Source organism: Phaseolus vulgaris, chromosome 7, assembly GCF_000499845.2.
Source record: "Phaseolus vulgaris cultivar G19833 chromosome 7, P. vulgaris v2.0, whole genome shotgun sequence".
Taxonomy (NCBI): Eukaryota; Viridiplantae; Streptophyta; class Magnoliopsida; order Fabales; family Fabaceae; genus Phaseolus; species Phaseolus vulgaris.
The window spans coordinates 27,308,115-27,327,465 of record NC_023753.2 but is presented as its reverse complement, the minus strand read 5'-3'; the positions used below and the strand labels follow the sequence as shown (position 1 = coordinate 27,327,465).

General features: G+C 28.1%; 2 protein-coding genes across 3 annotated transcripts; both read right to left on the bottom strand.

Annotated features, from left to right (window-relative positions):
• Positions 1–2,863: 2,863 nt before the first annotated feature.
• On the bottom strand, positions 2,864–5,658 carry LOC137829561 (probable protein phosphatase 2C 38). The gene is made up of 5 exons (XM_068636389.1): positions 5,301–5,658; positions 4,719–5,148; positions 4,049–4,416; positions 3,581–3,817; positions 2,864–3,461 (listed from the first exon to the last, which is right to left on the bottom strand). The coding sequence occupies exons 2-5, from the start codon at positions 5,008–5,010 to the stop codon at positions 3,246–3,248; spliced, it is 1,113 nt and encodes a 370-aa protein (XP_068492490.1). The 5' UTR covers positions 5,011–5,148; positions 5,301–5,658; the 3' UTR covers positions 2,864–3,245.
• A 10,125-nt stretch (positions 5,659–15,783) lies between these two features.
• LOC137829560 (uncharacterized) lies at positions 15,784–17,915 on the bottom strand. Of its 2 annotated transcripts, none has more exons than XM_068636386.1 (4): positions 17,648–17,915; positions 17,418–17,541; positions 16,743–17,185; positions 15,784–16,318 (listed from the first exon to the last, which is right to left on the bottom strand). In XM_068636386.1, exons 1-4 carry the CDS (start codon positions 17,716–17,718, stop codon positions 16,078–16,080), a joined length of 879 nt encoding a protein of 292 aa, XP_068492487.1. In that variant the 5' UTR covers positions 17,719–17,915; the 3' UTR covers positions 15,784–16,077. The 2 variants fall into 2 exon arrangements, with proteins under 2 accessions (XP_068492487.1, XP_068492488.1); XM_068636387.1 differs by having other exon boundaries at positions 17,418–17,538; positions 17,648–17,912.
• Between the last annotated feature and the right edge of the window lie 1,436 nt (positions 17,916–19,351).

Sequence of the window (19,351 nt, the reverse complement as noted above, 5' to 3'; positions counted from 1 at the left end):
AATGTAACTCAAGAAATGAAATATTAATGTAACTAACATGTCCATTTGGAAATCATGAAACACCTCATTAAGAGCATTAAATGCTACATTTATTTGTATTGATTGTGTAACACCATTACTTGTTGTCCTCAAATAAAGTGTTATTATCAAACACTTCAATGGCAGGTAACCAACCTTGAGATCAAAAAATGATTTTAAAGATTAAAATGTTATCTTAAGCTCGAGCTCCACTTGAGTTATACCTTCACAAGTTTTAAAAACTTGAAAAATTGTTACATTTGAGCTTCATATTGAATTATGTCCCAATAATTTTTAAGACTTATTAAAGCTCAATTGTCCTCATAAAAAATGAAATTCAAATTTAACTTAAATTTTCCACCTACCTAATATTATATTTGGATTTCGTGTTGGTAGACTTGGATACCTAACACGTGATAAAATCGACATATGACTTAGATATATTGAATTAAGTATGTATCTACTTACATATGAGATACTTAGATATCTTATAAATTAGTTATTATCAACATATTAATTGGTTGATAATTGTATAAAAAATAAATCCTTATAACTGAAGACATTTTCTATTATATTGCTAATATAATATTAATCATAACAAATCTCATAAAATATATTTATTCATATCTTTTCTCCTAAAAGTACAAAATAACACCCCTACTTGAAGGAGCCTAACTCAAACTTGTATTTATTTTTATACTTTACACTACGCTCTTTATATTATTATTATTATTATTATTATTATTATTATTATTATTATTATTATTATTATTTTCTTATTGACTTGGGTTGAAGTATTATTTGCAAGTGGACCATTTGATCTTACTCACTCCAAAGTAGACTTCTTTCCTCATTAGAACCTACAACTCAAATTATAAAGCTTAAAGGTTGTACTTGATTCTATTTAGCCAAATACATTATAGTTTCTAGTAAGAACATTTTATTCATTTAGACCTTGTCAAATTGTTCCGAGCCTAAATTCTTAAATAATCTTATTAATTGTTTACTCACATTATTGCAAAATCTTATTCATAAATAAATGATATATCAATATGATATGAGATAATGAATGTATAAAGGATGTATCAATTTTATTTCGTTTGTTTCCATTAATCAAAATTTATCAACTTGTTCGATTTTATAATAACAAACATATCCTCAAAGAACAAAATGAGAAATTTAATAACTTATCTAAATTAGTTGTCACAAAGAAATCATGACAACATTAAACCTTTATCAAACTGTACGGTCCAAAACTCAAAATATATTATAAGTTACAATCTAAAATAATTTATTTTTTTAAAAAAAATATATTATAAATTACACAATTCAGAATAAATATATTATGTATTACACAATTTAGAATATATTTCAGATTATATAACTATATAATCTGCATTTCAAATTATATAATTCAAAATTTTTCAAATTATTTAATCTAAAAATATATTTTGAAGTATATATTTTTATATTACACAAATTAAAATGCGTAATCTATGATATATTTATCCAATTTTACCACTTAAACATGGATATTTTAAACATTTTCAACAGCCAGAATGTATTGTATCACATTAAGCTTCCTGGAGTCTAAATTTGATATGAATATTCGAATGAAGAGACTAGTTTACACTAACAAGAAGCATATTTAAATAAATCGTAAAAATTAATAAAGTAAATATAAAAAAGTATACTACTCAAGAAAATAACATGGAATCGATCAGCTTTGAGCCTCTAAACTTTTCCTTTCTGCTCTTCTTAAAGTTTCAATCTGTTCACGTAATTTCCTAATTATTTAAGCATACTAATCACTAAAAAAAACACTTGAATATTTCTCTCGTTTTACAGAAAAATGTATTTCTTATATAATTGAAATTATTTTTAGAACTTTTTCTAATTTTCGCCCGTATTTTTTCCTTTTTTAAAATTGTATTTACCCATTCATTTGAATTATTTTTTTTTCTCTGCTTTTTTACTATTTATTTGTTTAAAATGTGAAACTTGGATATCTATTTCTTATCTCGAAAGTGGAAAAGTAAAATACCACATTCAGTAACGTCACTGCTTTCTCTGGATCCGCGAACTTTCTCTTTTTTTTTTTTCTGTTCTGTTACTGAGTAAAGTTTCACGACTAAACTAAAGATGTTCTGCTCTTAGTATAAGAAATTCAAGATTAAAAGTTGACAAATGAAAAAGGATTTGAGTTCGACAATGGAGACTCAGCAACTTTATAATTCATATCAGTTTTTGAAATGATAAGATAAGAAAAAATTGATGTTGACATAACATGTTCTCTCAAATGTACTTTTTATATTATTGGGTGAAATTTATATGGATTTTATTGAAACTGATAGTGAAGCTTATTAAATAGAAAATGAAACACATGTGTAGAAAAAGATGTATCAAAGAATAATGTGTTGTTAATTTTTGTAAGAAACAGATAGAAGAACTGAATTGCTTGGCATTTGAGGGTTCAAATAAATAAAATTTCCTTAGCAAACTAAATTGTAATAAATATTTCATCATAAAAAGTCAATATTTAAAAGTAACATTTTGGATAAAGCACTTGGTATATCAGTTGAAAAGGATCAGAAATACATTTTTCCTAAGAAAAGTGATTATGAGAAAATCTAGCTATCAGTTATACAACTTGTTTTTATTGAACTTCTGTCATACGCGGTTTTAATTTTTCTGTGATCACTGAATGGAGCGTGTGCATGAATGAATATACATCTTTGTGTGATTATAGTATTATTTTTGGTGGGTCAGGGTACTGATACATAATACATGATGAGTGAATTATTGATAAGAAAATGGATATATCATGGAAGAAAAGAAACAGGCATTTCCAAATATCTGACATGTATCTTTTTGTCAATGAAAAAGTCACATACAATACAAGCTTCTAAAGAAACATCTCAGTTGTACAAAGTAGAGGCAGATATATTAAATTATGCAGAGTGCTATTATGATGCACTTGCTGACTTTGAACCACCATAGATTTGTTGTCTTGAGAATCATGAGCAGTGATTACATACAATTAACATAGTTCATGTTAACCAGATTATAAACTGGAGATATGATCATCCTGATACATCTAAATTATAGTGATAATTATTGCATCATATTAATCTACACATACACGTATAAATAATAATAATAATAATATATATGTATATATATAATATAAAATTGTTGTTACTTTTGTATGATGAGGTAGCAGCAATCTAGGAATTGGCAGACCCACCTCCCTTGATTGAAAGAGGAGAACCACAGAGAGAGGTATTCTCACTTCTGGAATTAAGAAACACCACAATCACTGTTATGTCATCATGGATGTGCCTCCTCATCCCTTGCTCAATCTTTTGGAGGTCAGAAAGTCTCATTTCACACTTCTTAGCAGCTTCTCTAAGTGCAGCTTTCACAAGTCTTCTGGCAACTCCCTGTTACATGAAACAAGTGCATGGCAACCACCATAGTTAGAAATAGAAAGGAAGTGGGAAGGTGGGAAGGGACTCATACATACCAAAGGGAACAATATGAAGAATTAATGGAAGCTTACGTTTGGTGGGTTGCTGTTGACTATGTTAACAGCCTCTTGGTTGGTAAGATGCTCCCATAAACCATCAGAAGCAAATATGAGAAATTGATCATCAGGATGGAGTGTGTGGGATGATGTTGATGGCTCACAACTAAGAATTGGCCTGAAGAATGTTTCTGCTAGCCTATACTTTGCTGGTAGAGGATCCCTGTTGAATTCTGCTTTCTTCAGATATGCGTCCCCAATGGATCGTGAAACCTGCCATAACAAGTTATGTTAAACATCATAGTCTAGTTGTAAATTAAATGGTCCTAAGTAATTAGCTGCCAAATATGTTTGTTCTTCACTATAGCCTTGAGTAGAGGAAGCAATAACTCCTAACAAATAATATGAAGTTGATTTTGTTTTCTTTGCTGAAAAACATTTGAGCACACAACTTAAAATCTTCCACAGTGACAAGGAAATATATTAGATCTACCGAATTTGTACCTGTATGAGCCCTTTCACACGCCAAACGTTTTGTCTCAATACCACGATTTGTGAATCAAAAGGGTGCTTTGAGCGAAGTTCATCTCTCACTGTTTCTTGGTTAACATTGTGTTCTGTAGATAGTTGTATAGCTTCTGTTTCCCTTGTTGCTCTCTCTACTCTTCCTAACACCACCCGGGAGTCTCCAGAATTTGCAATATATATCATTCCATTGCAAATTACCCCCACCAAGCAACAAGTGCCCGCAGACGCAATCTGAGGCTTACTCAGCCACTGTTTCTTCACAAGAGACAGAAAACTCTCCTCTGTTGCTGAATATGCCCTTTTGACAACATGTTCTGAGATACCTTGATGTTCAGCTGCAAGCCCTGGATCATGCATAAAATGGATTCAGTGAAGTGACAAACTGAAAATAAAGGTTGGCTTAGTGCACGAGGCTAAGATATCAAGTTCTATTTTTGGTTTAAGGGTCACTAGGAATTTCTGTGCAAACAATACTTTTAATGCTCCACTTTGAAATACATCATGATAAATTGATCGTAATAGACAAAGTGGCTTGGCTTCCTTAGTTTTCAATCCATTTCAAAATCTGCATAAAACAAGATCTAGAGAAACAATATTATGAATGAATTTTGAATCCATATGTTCATAGTAGAGAAGTAAAGCATACTTTTGATATTGCAGAAGAGATTGTCACTGACAAACTGTGAGGCCTCGCTTCCACCGTGGCCATCATAGACACCAATAAAGGTCCCTTGAGGACCCAAGGGGTTGGAAGTCAAAGGCCCAGATTCAAGTTCACTTCGATCCTCTAATGAACTATTGGCCTGAACTACAGCCATTGAGAATTCCCCATAAAGATGGTTCCCCAAATCCTTGTACCATAGAAGTCCATCAACTCTCCCACTCCCATCTCCTTCATCACCATCAGCAATTGGTTTCCAACAAGATCTAACCATCATTTGGCCACCCCTTTGTTTTAGAAAACCTTATGTTTCACATAAACAGCCCAAGTGATCCAGCAATTGAGCAAACACCAAGTTCTTCTTGATTCTGCTTCTAGCACACGACCTCAGTTAGTGAATTTATATATAAGCACCCTGCAGAAGCAGATAAAATTGGATAAGAACAAAATTGAGATAAAGGCAAAAAAGGTATGGGAAGAAGTTGCTGAGAAATGTAGCTTGGAAGGTGAAAACAAATAGTTTTCATGCAAGTAGAAAAAGTATGGAGGCGTGCAGGTACTTTGTACCTTGAATCCTAGTTGAATGCGTTTGGAGTTCAAAAGTGTGGCATGATTCAGAAACAAATTTAGCTGTAAAAGCACATAAAGACTGAATATGGCAGAGTTGGTGTATGATCTGGGTGGGCAAAGAGAGGAAGAGATATGAGAAGGGTTTGGAGGTTTATGGCAGAAGATGGTAAGAGTAGTAGTGTCAGACGAGATCTAAGATCAGGAGAAGAAGAGAGATTTAATAAACAGCATAGTCTGACACTGCTGTTCTTGTCCTTTTATTTGTCCCTTGTAATTAATGTTTATGTGGCCTAGTGGCTTTCTAAACGTCTTTATTTCATGGCTGAGATTTTGAGTTCCATCATCTTTTTCAGCAATAATCCTAAGTTTATAGACAACTATGTTCGTATAACAATTCCACTTTCCAATCTTTTGGGTTAACGTTAACGTCATCCTTTTCCCCTGGTTTAATTTTCGTGATAATCAAAAACTTTATTAGATTTTTAGTTTATGACCGACAACCTTCTGTGACCCTCTTCCCATCTTGTAATGTCCTTTTAATCAACATTTTTTTAACCTTAAATTTTTTTAAATAATCCACCAAGACTTTTATAATGTTCCAATTTTAAGGAAAACTTAAAACCAGTTTGTGTAAATATGTGTTTTAAAAAAGGACAGAGTGAAAATTAATGACACTCGAACACTGTTCTTTGATTTAAATAGTAGGCGCAAATGTCTGCTGTGTTATGGTCCAACACATTTTTAAGTAAGCAAAATATTATTCACGTCTTTTTGTTACATGACAAATTTAACTACAAAAGGAAAAACAAACATATTTTAATATAATGCCATCATATTTCATTATTGTAATATCATCAAACACTTAGCCTATGAATATTTTACACAATACAAACTGAAATACCATCCTTATTTTAGCAGTATAAGGACAAATAAAAAATAATAAATACACTTTTTGTCACTAATCATCACACCTTGTTGATATTTAATTACATAAACATCAAAACAAATTAACATTCAAACGTTCAATTAAGTTATATCATGTAAAATGTAAATGTGCTAATTTATTTTTTTTTTTCTTTAAAGACCCTGTTACTTTCTATTAATTTTAAGGTTAAAATATATAGATAAAAAAATAAAAAGTAAATAAATATAATATGTAGTCAGGATCGGATGATATGATAATACTTGGTATTAGATGTGGTTCGACCGACTAGTGTAAACACATCAAGGTAAGAAAGGATTATAAATAAGGAAATTCCATTTTTATGATTATACACATTAAATATTGTACATTAAACCTTAAACCATAAATCTTAAACTCAATTATATACTCAATTACAAACATACAAATAAATAAGCATAGTAGACTATACATAGGTAAGTTTTACTACAGTATTATCATCAACATCTAAGTACAAATATTGAATATTCCTTTCAACATCGAATAATGTTTTACAAATGCACTTTCCCATGAATGCAAGAAGAATGAGAGGAAGGGAAGCACAATCGAGGGAGAGGAATCAATTGTCTGAACGATAATCTTATCCCCTTACAAATACACAATATATATTTTTTTAAAAATAAACAAAACAATATATCTATATTTTGAGAGGAAATATAGTGATTTTTTTTTCTTTATCTTATGTTATAGATGTAAATTATTCATTATTGATAATTAATTCCCATTAATTAAGAAACTTAACTTATAAGTAACTTGTAAGGACTGAGAAAATTAGTCCTATAGTAGAAGTGGTATACTTAAGATGACATCTAAATATTTTATTATTAAAGTGAAAAAAGTATATAAATAGAATTTTAGTTATTCAAGTTTCATTTTAAAAGAATCATCATCCCTCCAAAAAAACTCCTTTTTCCTTTTCTCTGCTTTCTCTTTAGGATTCTGACCTCCTCGCTCATCAGTTTGACGATTGGAGTCTGCCATCAAACTCCTAGTAGTGAATACTACAAGACTGCCTGATCAGAATCTTTAATAGAGTAGGTTCATTTTTGCTCTTCTCCTTGAGTCAAAATTTGAACTTGTTAGGTTTGTCTCTGTCTAGACTTTGCATGTGCCCTTTAAGCTGTAGGGTCAATTTCTGTTAACTCAAGATCCTAGTGATATAGTTAGATTTTTTATTAGGACTTTGTGGTGTAGGTTAAGTTACCTTCAAGCTTTTGGTAGATTTGGAGCTCTTAGTGAGTATCTGCTCAAGTTCAGGTAAGGGGAGCTAGTTTAAATTTTCAATAGAACCCTACGCTAGAAGATTTGGATGTGGGGATGACGTGGTTACCAGTTCCAAATTTTGTTTGTCGGATTGATTGTTTATGAGTGCAAAATATTGGTTGGATTAAAATGTGAATATGTTGATTTTTATATGGATGATTTATGGTAAATGTTTTTGTTTGAATCTGAAAAATTGGTTGATTTGTATAGTTGATATAGTGTAAGTTACTTTTGAAGTGAAATGAGTTATTTAAAATATTTTTGTTTGACTATGAATGATGAAATTATACATAATTATGCATATTTCTCTGCATATATCACTCAGGCGAACAAATTCTCACTTTTTTTTCTTTTGAAAACCTAGTTCATTATTGTATTTTTTTTTAAGTGAAAAATATAAATTTTATTTTAAAAAAATGATTAAAGAAACATAGTTATGTGTTTTTTTGAATTTTGAGATATATTTTGATTGTTTAGAAATTTTTTAAAATATGATGTGATTGAATGGTGCATTGATGTGTTACATGAGATATGGTATGATTTAAAATTATGATCAAAATATAGTATTTTCAGGAAAGGAAATACCGTGCTGAGATTATTATTAGTGTGTATTGATTTGTGAGTATCTTATGAATGAGACGATCCTGACTCTACAAATATAATAGAATCACATAGATGAAGTTATTCAGTTAGTGACAATCTGAATGAGGTTCATTTGGTTGAGTCTGAGGTTTGAAAGAACTTATCGGAGCAAATCAAATGGATTTACCCTGTCAGATGATATTGAGATGATTATGCGCATGATTGTGTGAATTTCACAACGAGTAACATGACATGTGCAGGTCTCTGGATGCTAATTTCACTACACGAGTCTTCCGGGAGTAGAGTCAAATGTCTATGTGTTATGAGTCAAAGTCTGACATGAGAAAGATGAATTTGGTTAATAGACACTTGATGGTTATGTGGAAATGCATGAGAATTTATGGCTTTATGTGAATATTTAAAGTTTTATTTATATTAGAAGTTTTAAAAATAGCTAGTTTACCTTTTGTTTTGTTTTGTGGTTGTTTTTTTTAATCTGTGATGATCGTATATTTATACGAGAGCAAATGATGTTCCAGGTGATAGAACTTCTCTATAAGAAACTGGATTTTATTTTCTTTTTAATATTTATTTTAATTTTATGTAAATATTTAAATTATTATAAAGAAGGATATGTTTTGAAACATTACATACAAAAATTAAAAACATATTTATATTATGTTTATATATTTATTTTAATATTTTATACTAATTATATATTAGATATAAGAAAATATAGGGATATATAACTAACAGTCTCCCGTCACAAATTTTTTTCTTACGGAAAACTTGAATTCAATACTTAATTCAAAGGATTCAAACGTAGTTTAGTTTCACTCGAACTAACATAATATTGTTCATTTACATCGAATAACATGAAAAATTTCCATATTGTAAAATTAAAAAATAAATTCAATTATTTAATAAATTGTTTATAATGTAATTCAACAATAGTGGTAGATTCGGTAAAACATAGTTGTGCATTCGTTAAAAATAAAGAATTTTATAATAATTTTGAAAGGTTTATATGTAAGGTAATTTTAATTAGCTTTTTTTATAAAAAATTTCATCTTGACATCTCAGTTACACTGACACCTCAAACAACAACAATCATCTGTCATCCCATGAAAAAAATATTATTAAAAAAATAAAAAATAAAGAAAATACAAAAATATGGGAAGACTTGAACAAAATTTATATACTAACAAAAACGATACATAGGTAGACTATACCTATTCATAAAAAGTTCTAAGAACAGACTAGATGAAAACTTATTATACCAATAAAATGGTTCTTTAAGAATAAATCCTAAATTAGTCAAATTATCAGCACATGTATTTCTTTCACAAAAAATGTGAGTGACCCTAAACCTGATTGTTGATAGTGTGAAAACTTATATAATAATGTGTATAAAAATGAAAGTCTTACATAATTATGATGAGTTATGTTAAGTTGAATAGGATTGTGATGAGTTACAAAACTATGTTTTCAAATATTTTGTACAATTATATATTAAATAAAGAAAGAACCAAAATATGATTTAAAATTATTTTAAAATAAAATGAAGTGGAAGGTCATAAAACGCAACTATATATAATCATTATGTTATATTTTACAATTTATTGTGTAAACTTCATTGTATTAATATTTATCTTTGTTTAGTTTTAAGAAATAAAAAATTGAAAAACCACATTTATTTAGTCAAGTAGTCAACTAATCAGCACACGCATTTTCTTTCTGAGAAATATGAGTAACCCTAAACCTGATTTTCCCACAGTAACTAAGACAAGTATTTCATCGATTACGAAGCATCCAAGGAACATTAATCCTAGCAGTAAACGCAACACAAACTAAAGCAGAATCACATTCCAGCCAGACATTAGTAAGCCCCATCTTTTGAGTTTCCTCCATAACATGTATAACCTCATAAAACTCAGCAACCAGAACAATTTGAACTTCAAGAAACGCAGAGAAAGTTCCAATAAATTCTCCCATACTCCCACGGAAGAAGCAAGACCAGGATATCCCTAACAACTCTATCAGTGTTAATTTTAACTCAGCCTAGTGAAGGAAACTCCCATCTAACATAAAGAGGACGAAGAACTTTACCAATACTAGTATTAATACCAAAAAACTTGATTACGTTGAAATCCAACATATCATTTTTAATTGAAGCTTTAGACGAATTTTCCACTAGATGAGTAATATATGTTTTTATTATTTTTAATTTTATTTTACCTATTATTATTTATTTTTAATCTTTTAGTTCAATTAATCATTATGTTATGTGGAAATTACATGCAATAAAACTATACAAAAATTTATGTAACAATAATTTAAATTAAAAATAAAAAATTATATTTTTAAAAAATAATAAAAATTATTATGTAATAAAACTTACTGATAGAACCATATTATAATATAAAATTTTAATTTAAAAATAACTTAAAATATAAAATATAAAATTATATAATAGTATATTTTATTTGAAAACACAAATTTTATTTATATAATAAAACTTCTTTAATTATATCTATATTTTTCATTTTATATTCATCAACTAGTTTAGTCAATATTTTTAATTTTAATAAATTAATTTTTCTATCTTAAAATGTATAAATTAAAAATTTATAAATTACAAGTTAGTTTATCAGTTATTTTTGTCAAAAAAAATTATTGTATTCTTTTCAATATATTGGAGAAATAAAGAACTTTTTATCCTCCTATCTAATTTATGTGACTCAAATTCTTGAAATTAGTGTTGATTTTTTTTTCTTTTTTCTTAGTTAATTATTTTATTTTATTTTTATTTTTCAAATGTATTACTTGTCAATATATATATATATATGAAATAGAAGGAAAAAATAGATAAGTGCAGAGTAAAGAATAAAATAAAGTTTGGAAAAAGTGTGACAGGAAAAGATCACGAGGTGCCTTCCATCCTTTCAATCTTTTCACACACAAAAATCTATGTTACACGCACGCTCAAAAATCCATGCATTCTATAACATTTTATTCACTGTTTCTATTACTGCATGCATATTTTATTTAAATATGTAAAAATATTCATATTTCAATGGTTCCTTTTTAGTATATGCAAGTTGTGCTAGTATATCAGTGTTTTTATTAAATACATGCATTTTATTTAAAGTAAAATTTTCATGATTTAATAGATTGATGGATTATACGTCTAGTTTATCGTGCTTTATTATTTATTCAATTAGATTCATATGAGCTTAAATAATGATGAATTATTGCATTAAAAACTAAATCAGGCATTGAAATGATTGAATCATAAAATGGGGCTTCTTCTGACCCATTTATTTGATTGTGACTAAATGGCTACTGATTGTGTTGAATTATTAATGTTGTGATTCTACAACATTTTTAAATTTCTTTTAAATATTTTAATTTATAAAAAATTAAAAATCATTAAATGATATGGTATGATGCCAATAATTTATACAAACAGTAATTTCACCTATCTAAATGTTAAAATATAATTTTATATCATCTTTATTATTCATACCAAATTAATTTTTACTACAACTAAATAACCATAACAAAAAAGTTATATGATTCCTATTTTAACATAAAAATATATTATGTGAATTTTAATCTACAAAAATGAAATATTAAATAATGCCAAAGTAATATAAATTTTGTATGTATATATAAATCAACTGGAATTTTTTTACTCTAGCGAATAAATATTTAAAAATTTATTCAATCAAAATATTTAAAAATATAATATTTAATAATTTGCACTTATAATTTGATTCGTCCTATTTGTTTAACTCCAATAAAATACCAAAACAATTCATACACATGTTATTTCACTTAGGTATGTATATTCATTATAAATAAATTATTAAATATAAATTTAATTTAAAATTAAAAATAATTAATCGATTAAATTAATATTATTTCAAAATATTATAAAACCATTTGTATTTAAATAGTTTTTATTATTAATAAAAATTTATAAAATAATTTTTAGATTAATATATAAATTAGTTATTAAAATTTTAACTAATATTTTTATTTATAATTTAGTCTTTAAAAACTATTAGAGATTAATTTATAATATAAAGTAATAAATAATTAAAATTTTAATAATTAAGGGTTAGATATCCATTTATAAATTATTTTATAAATTTTTATTAATAATAAAAATTATTTTAAATATTAATAATTTTTTAATTTATAATATAATCTCTAATTTAGTAAAATAATAATTAATTATTTTAGTTTATAAAATTAATTTTTATTTATTAAATTTTTTAATAATATATATATATATATATATATATATATATATAATTACTCTCTATCTGCAAAAATAATTACATTCAGTGACATGCATGGGGAAAACATACTTCAAACACATTAGGTTTAGAATATATGTAACGCATTATTAATTGATAATTGTTTATCTTAATTTAATAAATTTCTATTATCGTAAAATTTAAACACTTATATAAAAATTCAGTCCAAAAGTAAAATGATTAAAATGGGTGATTAACATTTTTTTAAGTTTTACAATTGATCTTTCAATTTACTAGTTTCTATTTTATTTAAAATAGAATACTACAAGATTTTTTTTAGAATGATCCAATAATCTATATAAGTTTATTAAAATTTAAAATTCGAGAGTAAAATTATTTTATGTTGAATAAGAGAGAGGAAGAAAACAACTTCAACTTTAAAACTATAGACGTTGATTGATCAATGGATTTGCATTAATTTTAAATAAATTTTACTTATTAATAAGTCAAAATAACTCCTAAATTTATAATCATTAGAGTAAATCAAATTGACTCTTGGGTTACTGCTAATTAAAGAATAACATTTTGACTTTTAATTAGATGAACGCTTTGATCCTAATAAGAGTATTGATCTTGATTTTTAAACTAATACTAATTAAAATAATTAAAAAAATCTATTGATATCGTGACGATAAATTCTCACATTAAACTCTTGTTTGTTCCTTTCAATCTAGGTTCTTAATCACCATAAGTCATCCTATGATGGTGACATGAATATGATAAAAGAATCTCAAAGAGACCTTATAAAGAACATGACCATGGAGAGAGATATAAAAAAAAGAGTTTATGGAAGAAGATCAGTGATAAAAGCAAAACTTAAGGAGTTTGGAAAGCCATAAAATAGAAATCAAAATCTTTTTATGTAAATTATGTGTTTTAAACATATAAAAAAATTATAATTTTTCTTTAAAAGAATTATTCTTGAATATTTTAAAAATATAAGAAGAATATTTCATAAGATTCTTAAAATATTCTAAGAATATTTTCACTAAAATTTTCTTAAAAAATATAATTTATAAAAAAATTTAGAAGCATCCAATGTATTCTAGAATATATAAACTAGCTCAACTACTTGGTATTAATTAAGCTAGTTTGTAAACTTAGCAATCTCATTTATGAGTTAGTGAAGGGAGTTACAACTTTCCTTTTATGCATGCATGAGTCATTCTCAACCATTATGAGTTCATCTCCTCTATATTTCTCTCAACTTCCTTACAAAGTTTCTTACTTTAACATGTAATCTTATTTCATAAATAGATAGATGAGTTTATAAGAATTTGATTATCTTTTTATTAAGGTTCTTAACTTTGTTCTGGCTTGGAGTAACTTGTTAGCAAAATGTTGGTTCCATAAATCTCCAACTTCTTCTCTATTCCATAAATCCTCGTCCACCTAGAAAATTAACATAACAAAATGTGAACAAAATTATATAAAGAAGAAAGAAGAAAATTAAAATGGAAAGAAAAAAGAAAAAAAGGGATGAAAAGAGTTTGTAGAAGAGCTAAGGATTAAGTATTAACAAGATAATATTTTAAAAAAAGTTTAAAAGAAAATGAAATTCAGAAAAATTATTAATGTTTCACACTTACTAAAACTAGAGTTAATTTAGAGTAGTCTTGAATTCATCGACTCTAATTACTAAAAATTATATTTAATATTTTAAATATTTTAGTTAGTGTAGACTAATCTGATTCTAATAAAAAGTATATATTGAAATTTGAAATTTGAAATTTGAAAAGACAAAAGAAAGGAAGAGACTAAAGAAACAAACTATTTATACAAATTAAAACTATAAGCTAGAAGACCCGTAATCACTGTATTGATCAACTGAACCCGACCCATCATGCTAAGAGATTTACATTTCCAAGAAGCAAGTTCCAATTTGACTTTATCAGCCAAAGATTGAAGAAAATGACATCTTGGAACACCAACAAAGATATGCACTACTAAATAAGTAAAAGATAAACAATCATTATACAAGAAAGAATATGCTAAATTTTAGTAACAAATCTTGCAGAATTATCCATAGTTAAAAAAACTACTCTTAGAATTATTAACATATTGACCTGAGGAATCATAGTATGTTTTAAGGAAAATACTCAAAATCATAAAACTTATATAACAGTAACTCTATTTCAAAATCATTAATGTTTAAAATCAGTACATATAAATTAAATAACATTAAATAAATGCACAACATTAATGTATTTAGTCTAAATTATTGTTTATTAAAGTGTTTTTTTTTATCTTATAGCTAATCAAATATGAAATTTACAAAACATGAATAGTTAGTTATAGAGAAAAAAAAACTAAAAACATGAATAATTTTAAAAAATGATATAATAACATAAGATGACTATAAAACCTTTACACTCGCCCCTTTTCTTTTAAAGTATCATGGTATGATATGTGGAGTAACTTATATGTATGGGTGCTATAACAATCTTGTTAAAACACGATTCCAATATACAACAACACAACCACCTTCCTACAATGTCAAAGAATTTAAAATTAACAAAAAATTATAATTTATGATAAACAAATCATTAAAAAAAATTGTTATTATCTACACTGGAAATCCGTATATAATAGATGAAACGTGTAAATAACACATTAGTACATAGAGAAATAAATTTATATATAAAATTAATGTAAAAAATAATAGACTAATTTGAAATTGATTTGTAAATATATTGAGAAAATGAAGAGATGTTTAAAGAATTAAGTGGATGATGAAAAGAAAATTTGGTAGGCCAACTTGGCCTCACAAGTCACAATATAAGAGACACCGACCCTAATGATAATTAGAACACACGTCCCTAACTCACAGGTCATTCCCTATATGACTGTAAAGTTATCATGTTTCTTTCATTTTCTTGATGTAGTTCATGATAATAGTTACATAAATTTTGGTGTCCTAATATTTACGCAACTTCAATGTTACATGCCCCACATGCACTTTCCACCACTACTATTTCTCATTGGTTTATATCTTTTTGAGATTGCTAGAAGCAAACAACATCCAAAGAGTAACAACGTCAACACATAATCAGTGTTACTTATACATTTGACAATGACAACGCCATTTACTGAAATCCAAGAGGGAAACACACGGGACCAAAGGGATTTTCTATGCTTTCTAAATCCCTTTAACATCAAAATCTGATACAAATTACAGATTAACTAGTTACAAATGAGTTTATTCCTTAATCATATTGTAATTTTGGTTGGTTGATATGTGAAATTAGGGGGTAAGAGATGAGAAAATTGGCTTGGTTGAGGATAAGCCTTGTCCTTGTTGTGATGAAGCAGAAGGGCAAGTATAATAATGTTGATGCAAGTCACAGGAATCAAGGGGTGACCACATTAAAAGTAAGGAAAAGTATATGAAGAAAAAGCACAAGAAAAGAATATGGACAGAAGAGTTGGACCCCAAAGGAGATGACAGCACATCCCCACGTCACATGCTTTCTGTGGTGAGTGAAACCACAATTCACAAGAACTTTACCTCTCTGCTACCAATCTTATTAGCTTTGTGATATTCTCGCCTATTTTCATGCTAAATCATAATCTCACTACCTATAATACATAAATGTTGCAATAATTTAGCATTATTACTATGCCAGTGTTGTGTTGGAGCTTAAATTGGGCCAACATGAATCATTTGTCTTGTTCTCATTGAACTTTGGAGCCTTTCTCTGGCATGCCTCAATGCATCTAGAGCTTCAACAACACTAACATTAATTGGTTTGGGATTACTGGTGCCTTGTGATGTAGGTGTCACACTCACGGGAACTAATGCCAGAGAATTATCACACACATCGCTATGATTGCTCTCATTCTCACTCACTGATGATGATCTTGAGCTTAAGCTGGAAAACCTGAAATACACCACACAAATTTCAGATTGCTGCCTTTATCAAACAAATTCTATTTCAAACTATTCCTCAAATACCATTTTGCTTTTAACTCAAACAAACAATACACACACTCATAGATTATAACAGTCAACAACTAAACCGAATTTAATCCTTAGGCAAGTAATAATTGTAATGATTTTTAAAATATTTACATTAACCTGAGAGTTAACTCGTAAGTACAGAATAATTTCACTGAAAAAAAATACAGCAGAGGATAAAACCCAATGGTAACAACTAATTAGAATATCAACTGCAGAGATTCTAATTAATATAGATTTTGTTATATGCATTGATAAACAATTATAAATGTATTTTCTTTTTTTTGTAAAGTGCATTCCCTCGTTGAAAGCGGAGTAAAATCCCATAAAAATGTTGAAATTTGTACCTGCTTTCATCATTTTTCAAATTCCCAGAGACCAGATTCGGATTCTCGTTCAGGATTTGCAGGGAAGAATCAACCGGGTCTGAATTACTACTGAAATTATCATTATTCTGAGAATCACAATCTCTTGTACTGGATGGACCATTGTGGGTCTGAATAACAGTAGAGGCTTCGGAAACATTGTCACTGTGATCTATATTTTCTGGCAAAGCTGGAATTTTTGCATCATGCTTTTTTTCTTTTTCTTTTGAATGTTTGGAAAGTGAACTAATCCGAGATGATCCACAAGAATTTTCACTTTTTTCCGACGAATCAGAATGCTCCAATTGCCCTGACTTGGAGGGTATGCTGAAAGATCCAACCTTGTTTTTTAAAAATTTGAGCCTTCTTTCTGCTTTATCTCTTAATTTGGTTTCTTCTCTCAGCAATTTTTCCAGCTCAACTAGCTGTACCCAGAAGAATTTTTCATTAATTTTCAGGAGAGAAAAATGGAAACAAAGGAAAAAGTTTGTCAGAGAAACATCTACACACAAGCTGAACAGCAATGTCCTTTTCTTTCCTTTCCAGCGGTGATCCAAACAGTGCAACATAAAAGTGAATGTAACGATTATTCAAGATAGATGTTGTTGTTAGAACAAAGATGTTATTGTTTTGTTGTGTTGTGTTGTGTTATGTTACCTTGTTCCCCATTGATTCTGCTTCCATCTTGGCCACCCTTGATGCCTGTCTTTCTGCCAGTAATCTCCCCCTCAGGCACTCCACAGTGTTCAGATTCAGACCCTCCTCTTCCACTTTCTTGCTGCTGAATTGACACATTGAACAATGTCATTCCCCTTTTGTTGAATTGCCCCATTTCACAATGCGATGTAAGTGAGATAGATAGAGAGTGAGAGAGAACAGAAACACACCTCCACATGTGGTCCTTATCAGCACCTACCATTTGCTTGTGACCTGCACTTTCACCACAGCAAGACCCCATATGTATTGAGCGGTTTTATGAACAGGGAAAAGGGGAGTGTGTGTGATGGTTCTTTGGAAGATGAATCCTTGTTGTGCAGTGTGCAGGTTCAAAAACAAATGTACTTTGGCATTTCAAAAAAAAAACTATAGGGGAATAGGATCTTGCTCACAACACAACAACTCACACAAGGTGATTTTGATTTTAAAGTCACTATCAAAGAGTTATAAATAAATGAATAATTAAATACCCACCTACAAGTACACTTCTGTGTTGTGCCACTCATGGACGGTAACAGTTAAAAAGACATTCTGTATTTTATTTTGGAATTAAAAACAAATATTGTTCCTTATGCTTTTTTAACAGTTAAAAATTTGTATAATTCAACAGTTAAAATAATGTGCATGTGAAGTAGACTTTTATAATTTTCAACTAAACATCCTTTTAATATTATTTTTTCAAAATCTAAAAAAAAATGTATCTTTTTTTCTTTTACTTTGATTGGGACTATCCACCGATCAAAAATATATTAAGAACGTGATGGATTAACTGTATTTTTATTGATTAATAATTAAAATGTTTGAATCTGGTGCTGTCTTTTAAACTTATTGACAGGTTGTTGAGAGTAATTTACTGAAAGGAAAATAGAAAAAAAGGGCTATTAAAATATGGTTGCTGCAGTTGCAGGCACACACAAGGAGAGTGTTTTGTGTGATACTGACACATATAATTCTGCAGCATTTATTGGTTTTATCTGAAACATCCTTGTTAAATTCAAATTTCGAATTTCGCATGAAATGGGTCACTTTGAGTTTTTTCAAACTTTTCTTCCCTACCTGCTATTCTACTACTATCATATCACGTGATCTTATTTAAATATCTTTTTCTTCTCAACCATCCTCAATCTAAAGAATAATATTTTTTCCTATAATTAATGTAAAATTATCAAATTAGGATAACTAGTGTAATATAATAAATGAAGTGTGCATATAGAAATAAAGTTTACAAGGTAGGTGGGAAAAAATAGGTTTTGGTAAAATTTTGAAACAATGCATTTCTTATACATCCATTATTAAAAAAAAATAATGTGGATGGTAGATATATGGCTACTCATATATATATATATGGAAAAAAAATTATTTATTTGGATTTTATATGTTGAATTGACGGTGCTCTTGCACCATTTTGCACAAAGCTACAATTTCAAAACAGATATACTTCTGCAAGAAGAAAGATCTTGAGAGATGCTTGCACAGAGGAGTTTTTTTTTTTTGGTATTCTATTATATACTTAATTATATAAAAATGCAAGTAGTATTAATGTTTATAATATCAGTTGCTGTACAAAAATTGCTAGGGGAGACCAAGAGTGTTTGCAAAGTATCCTATCATCATTATTCAAAATTTATTTATAAAAAAATGTGATAATTAAGTACTTATTTAACCTGTCTCCAAGGATTTTATTCCTATTATTTAAATACTACAAAATTAATTAGATCATGCTTCTATTCTAGTTACTCTGAGTCTATAATCTAAGTGGGAGTTAAATAATAAATAGTTTCAGTATTCCTTCAATGTGTCTCCAAATTGCATTCATTTTAATATGTAAACATTGCATTCATTTTAATATGTAAGTTAATCACATAAAAAAATAT

Coding starts and splice junctions, on each gene's coding strand:
- LOC137829561 (XM_068636389.1), bottom strand. CDS start 5,010: ATGATGGTTAGATCTTGTTGGAAACCAATTGCTGATGGTGATGAAGGA. Junction 4,417..4,718: donor TCTCTTCTGCAATATCAAAA/GTATGCTTTACT, acceptor TGCATGATCCAG/GGCTTGCAGCTGAACATCAA. Junction 3,818..4,048: donor GTGTGAAAGGGCTCATACAG/GTACAAATTCGG, acceptor TTGTTATGGCAG/GTTTCACGATCCATTGGGGA.
- LOC137829560 (XM_068636386.1), bottom strand. CDS start 17,718: ATGGGGTCTTGCTGTGGTGAAAGTGCAGGTCACAAGCAAATGGTAGGT. Junction 17,186..17,417: donor CAGAATCAATGGGGAACAAG/GTAACATAACAC, acceptor TTCTGGGTACAG/CTAGTTGAGCTGGAAAAATT. Junction 16,319..16,742: donor TTGAAAAATGATGAAAGCAG/GTACAAATTTCA, acceptor GGTGTATTTCAG/GTTTTCCAGCTTAAGCTCAA.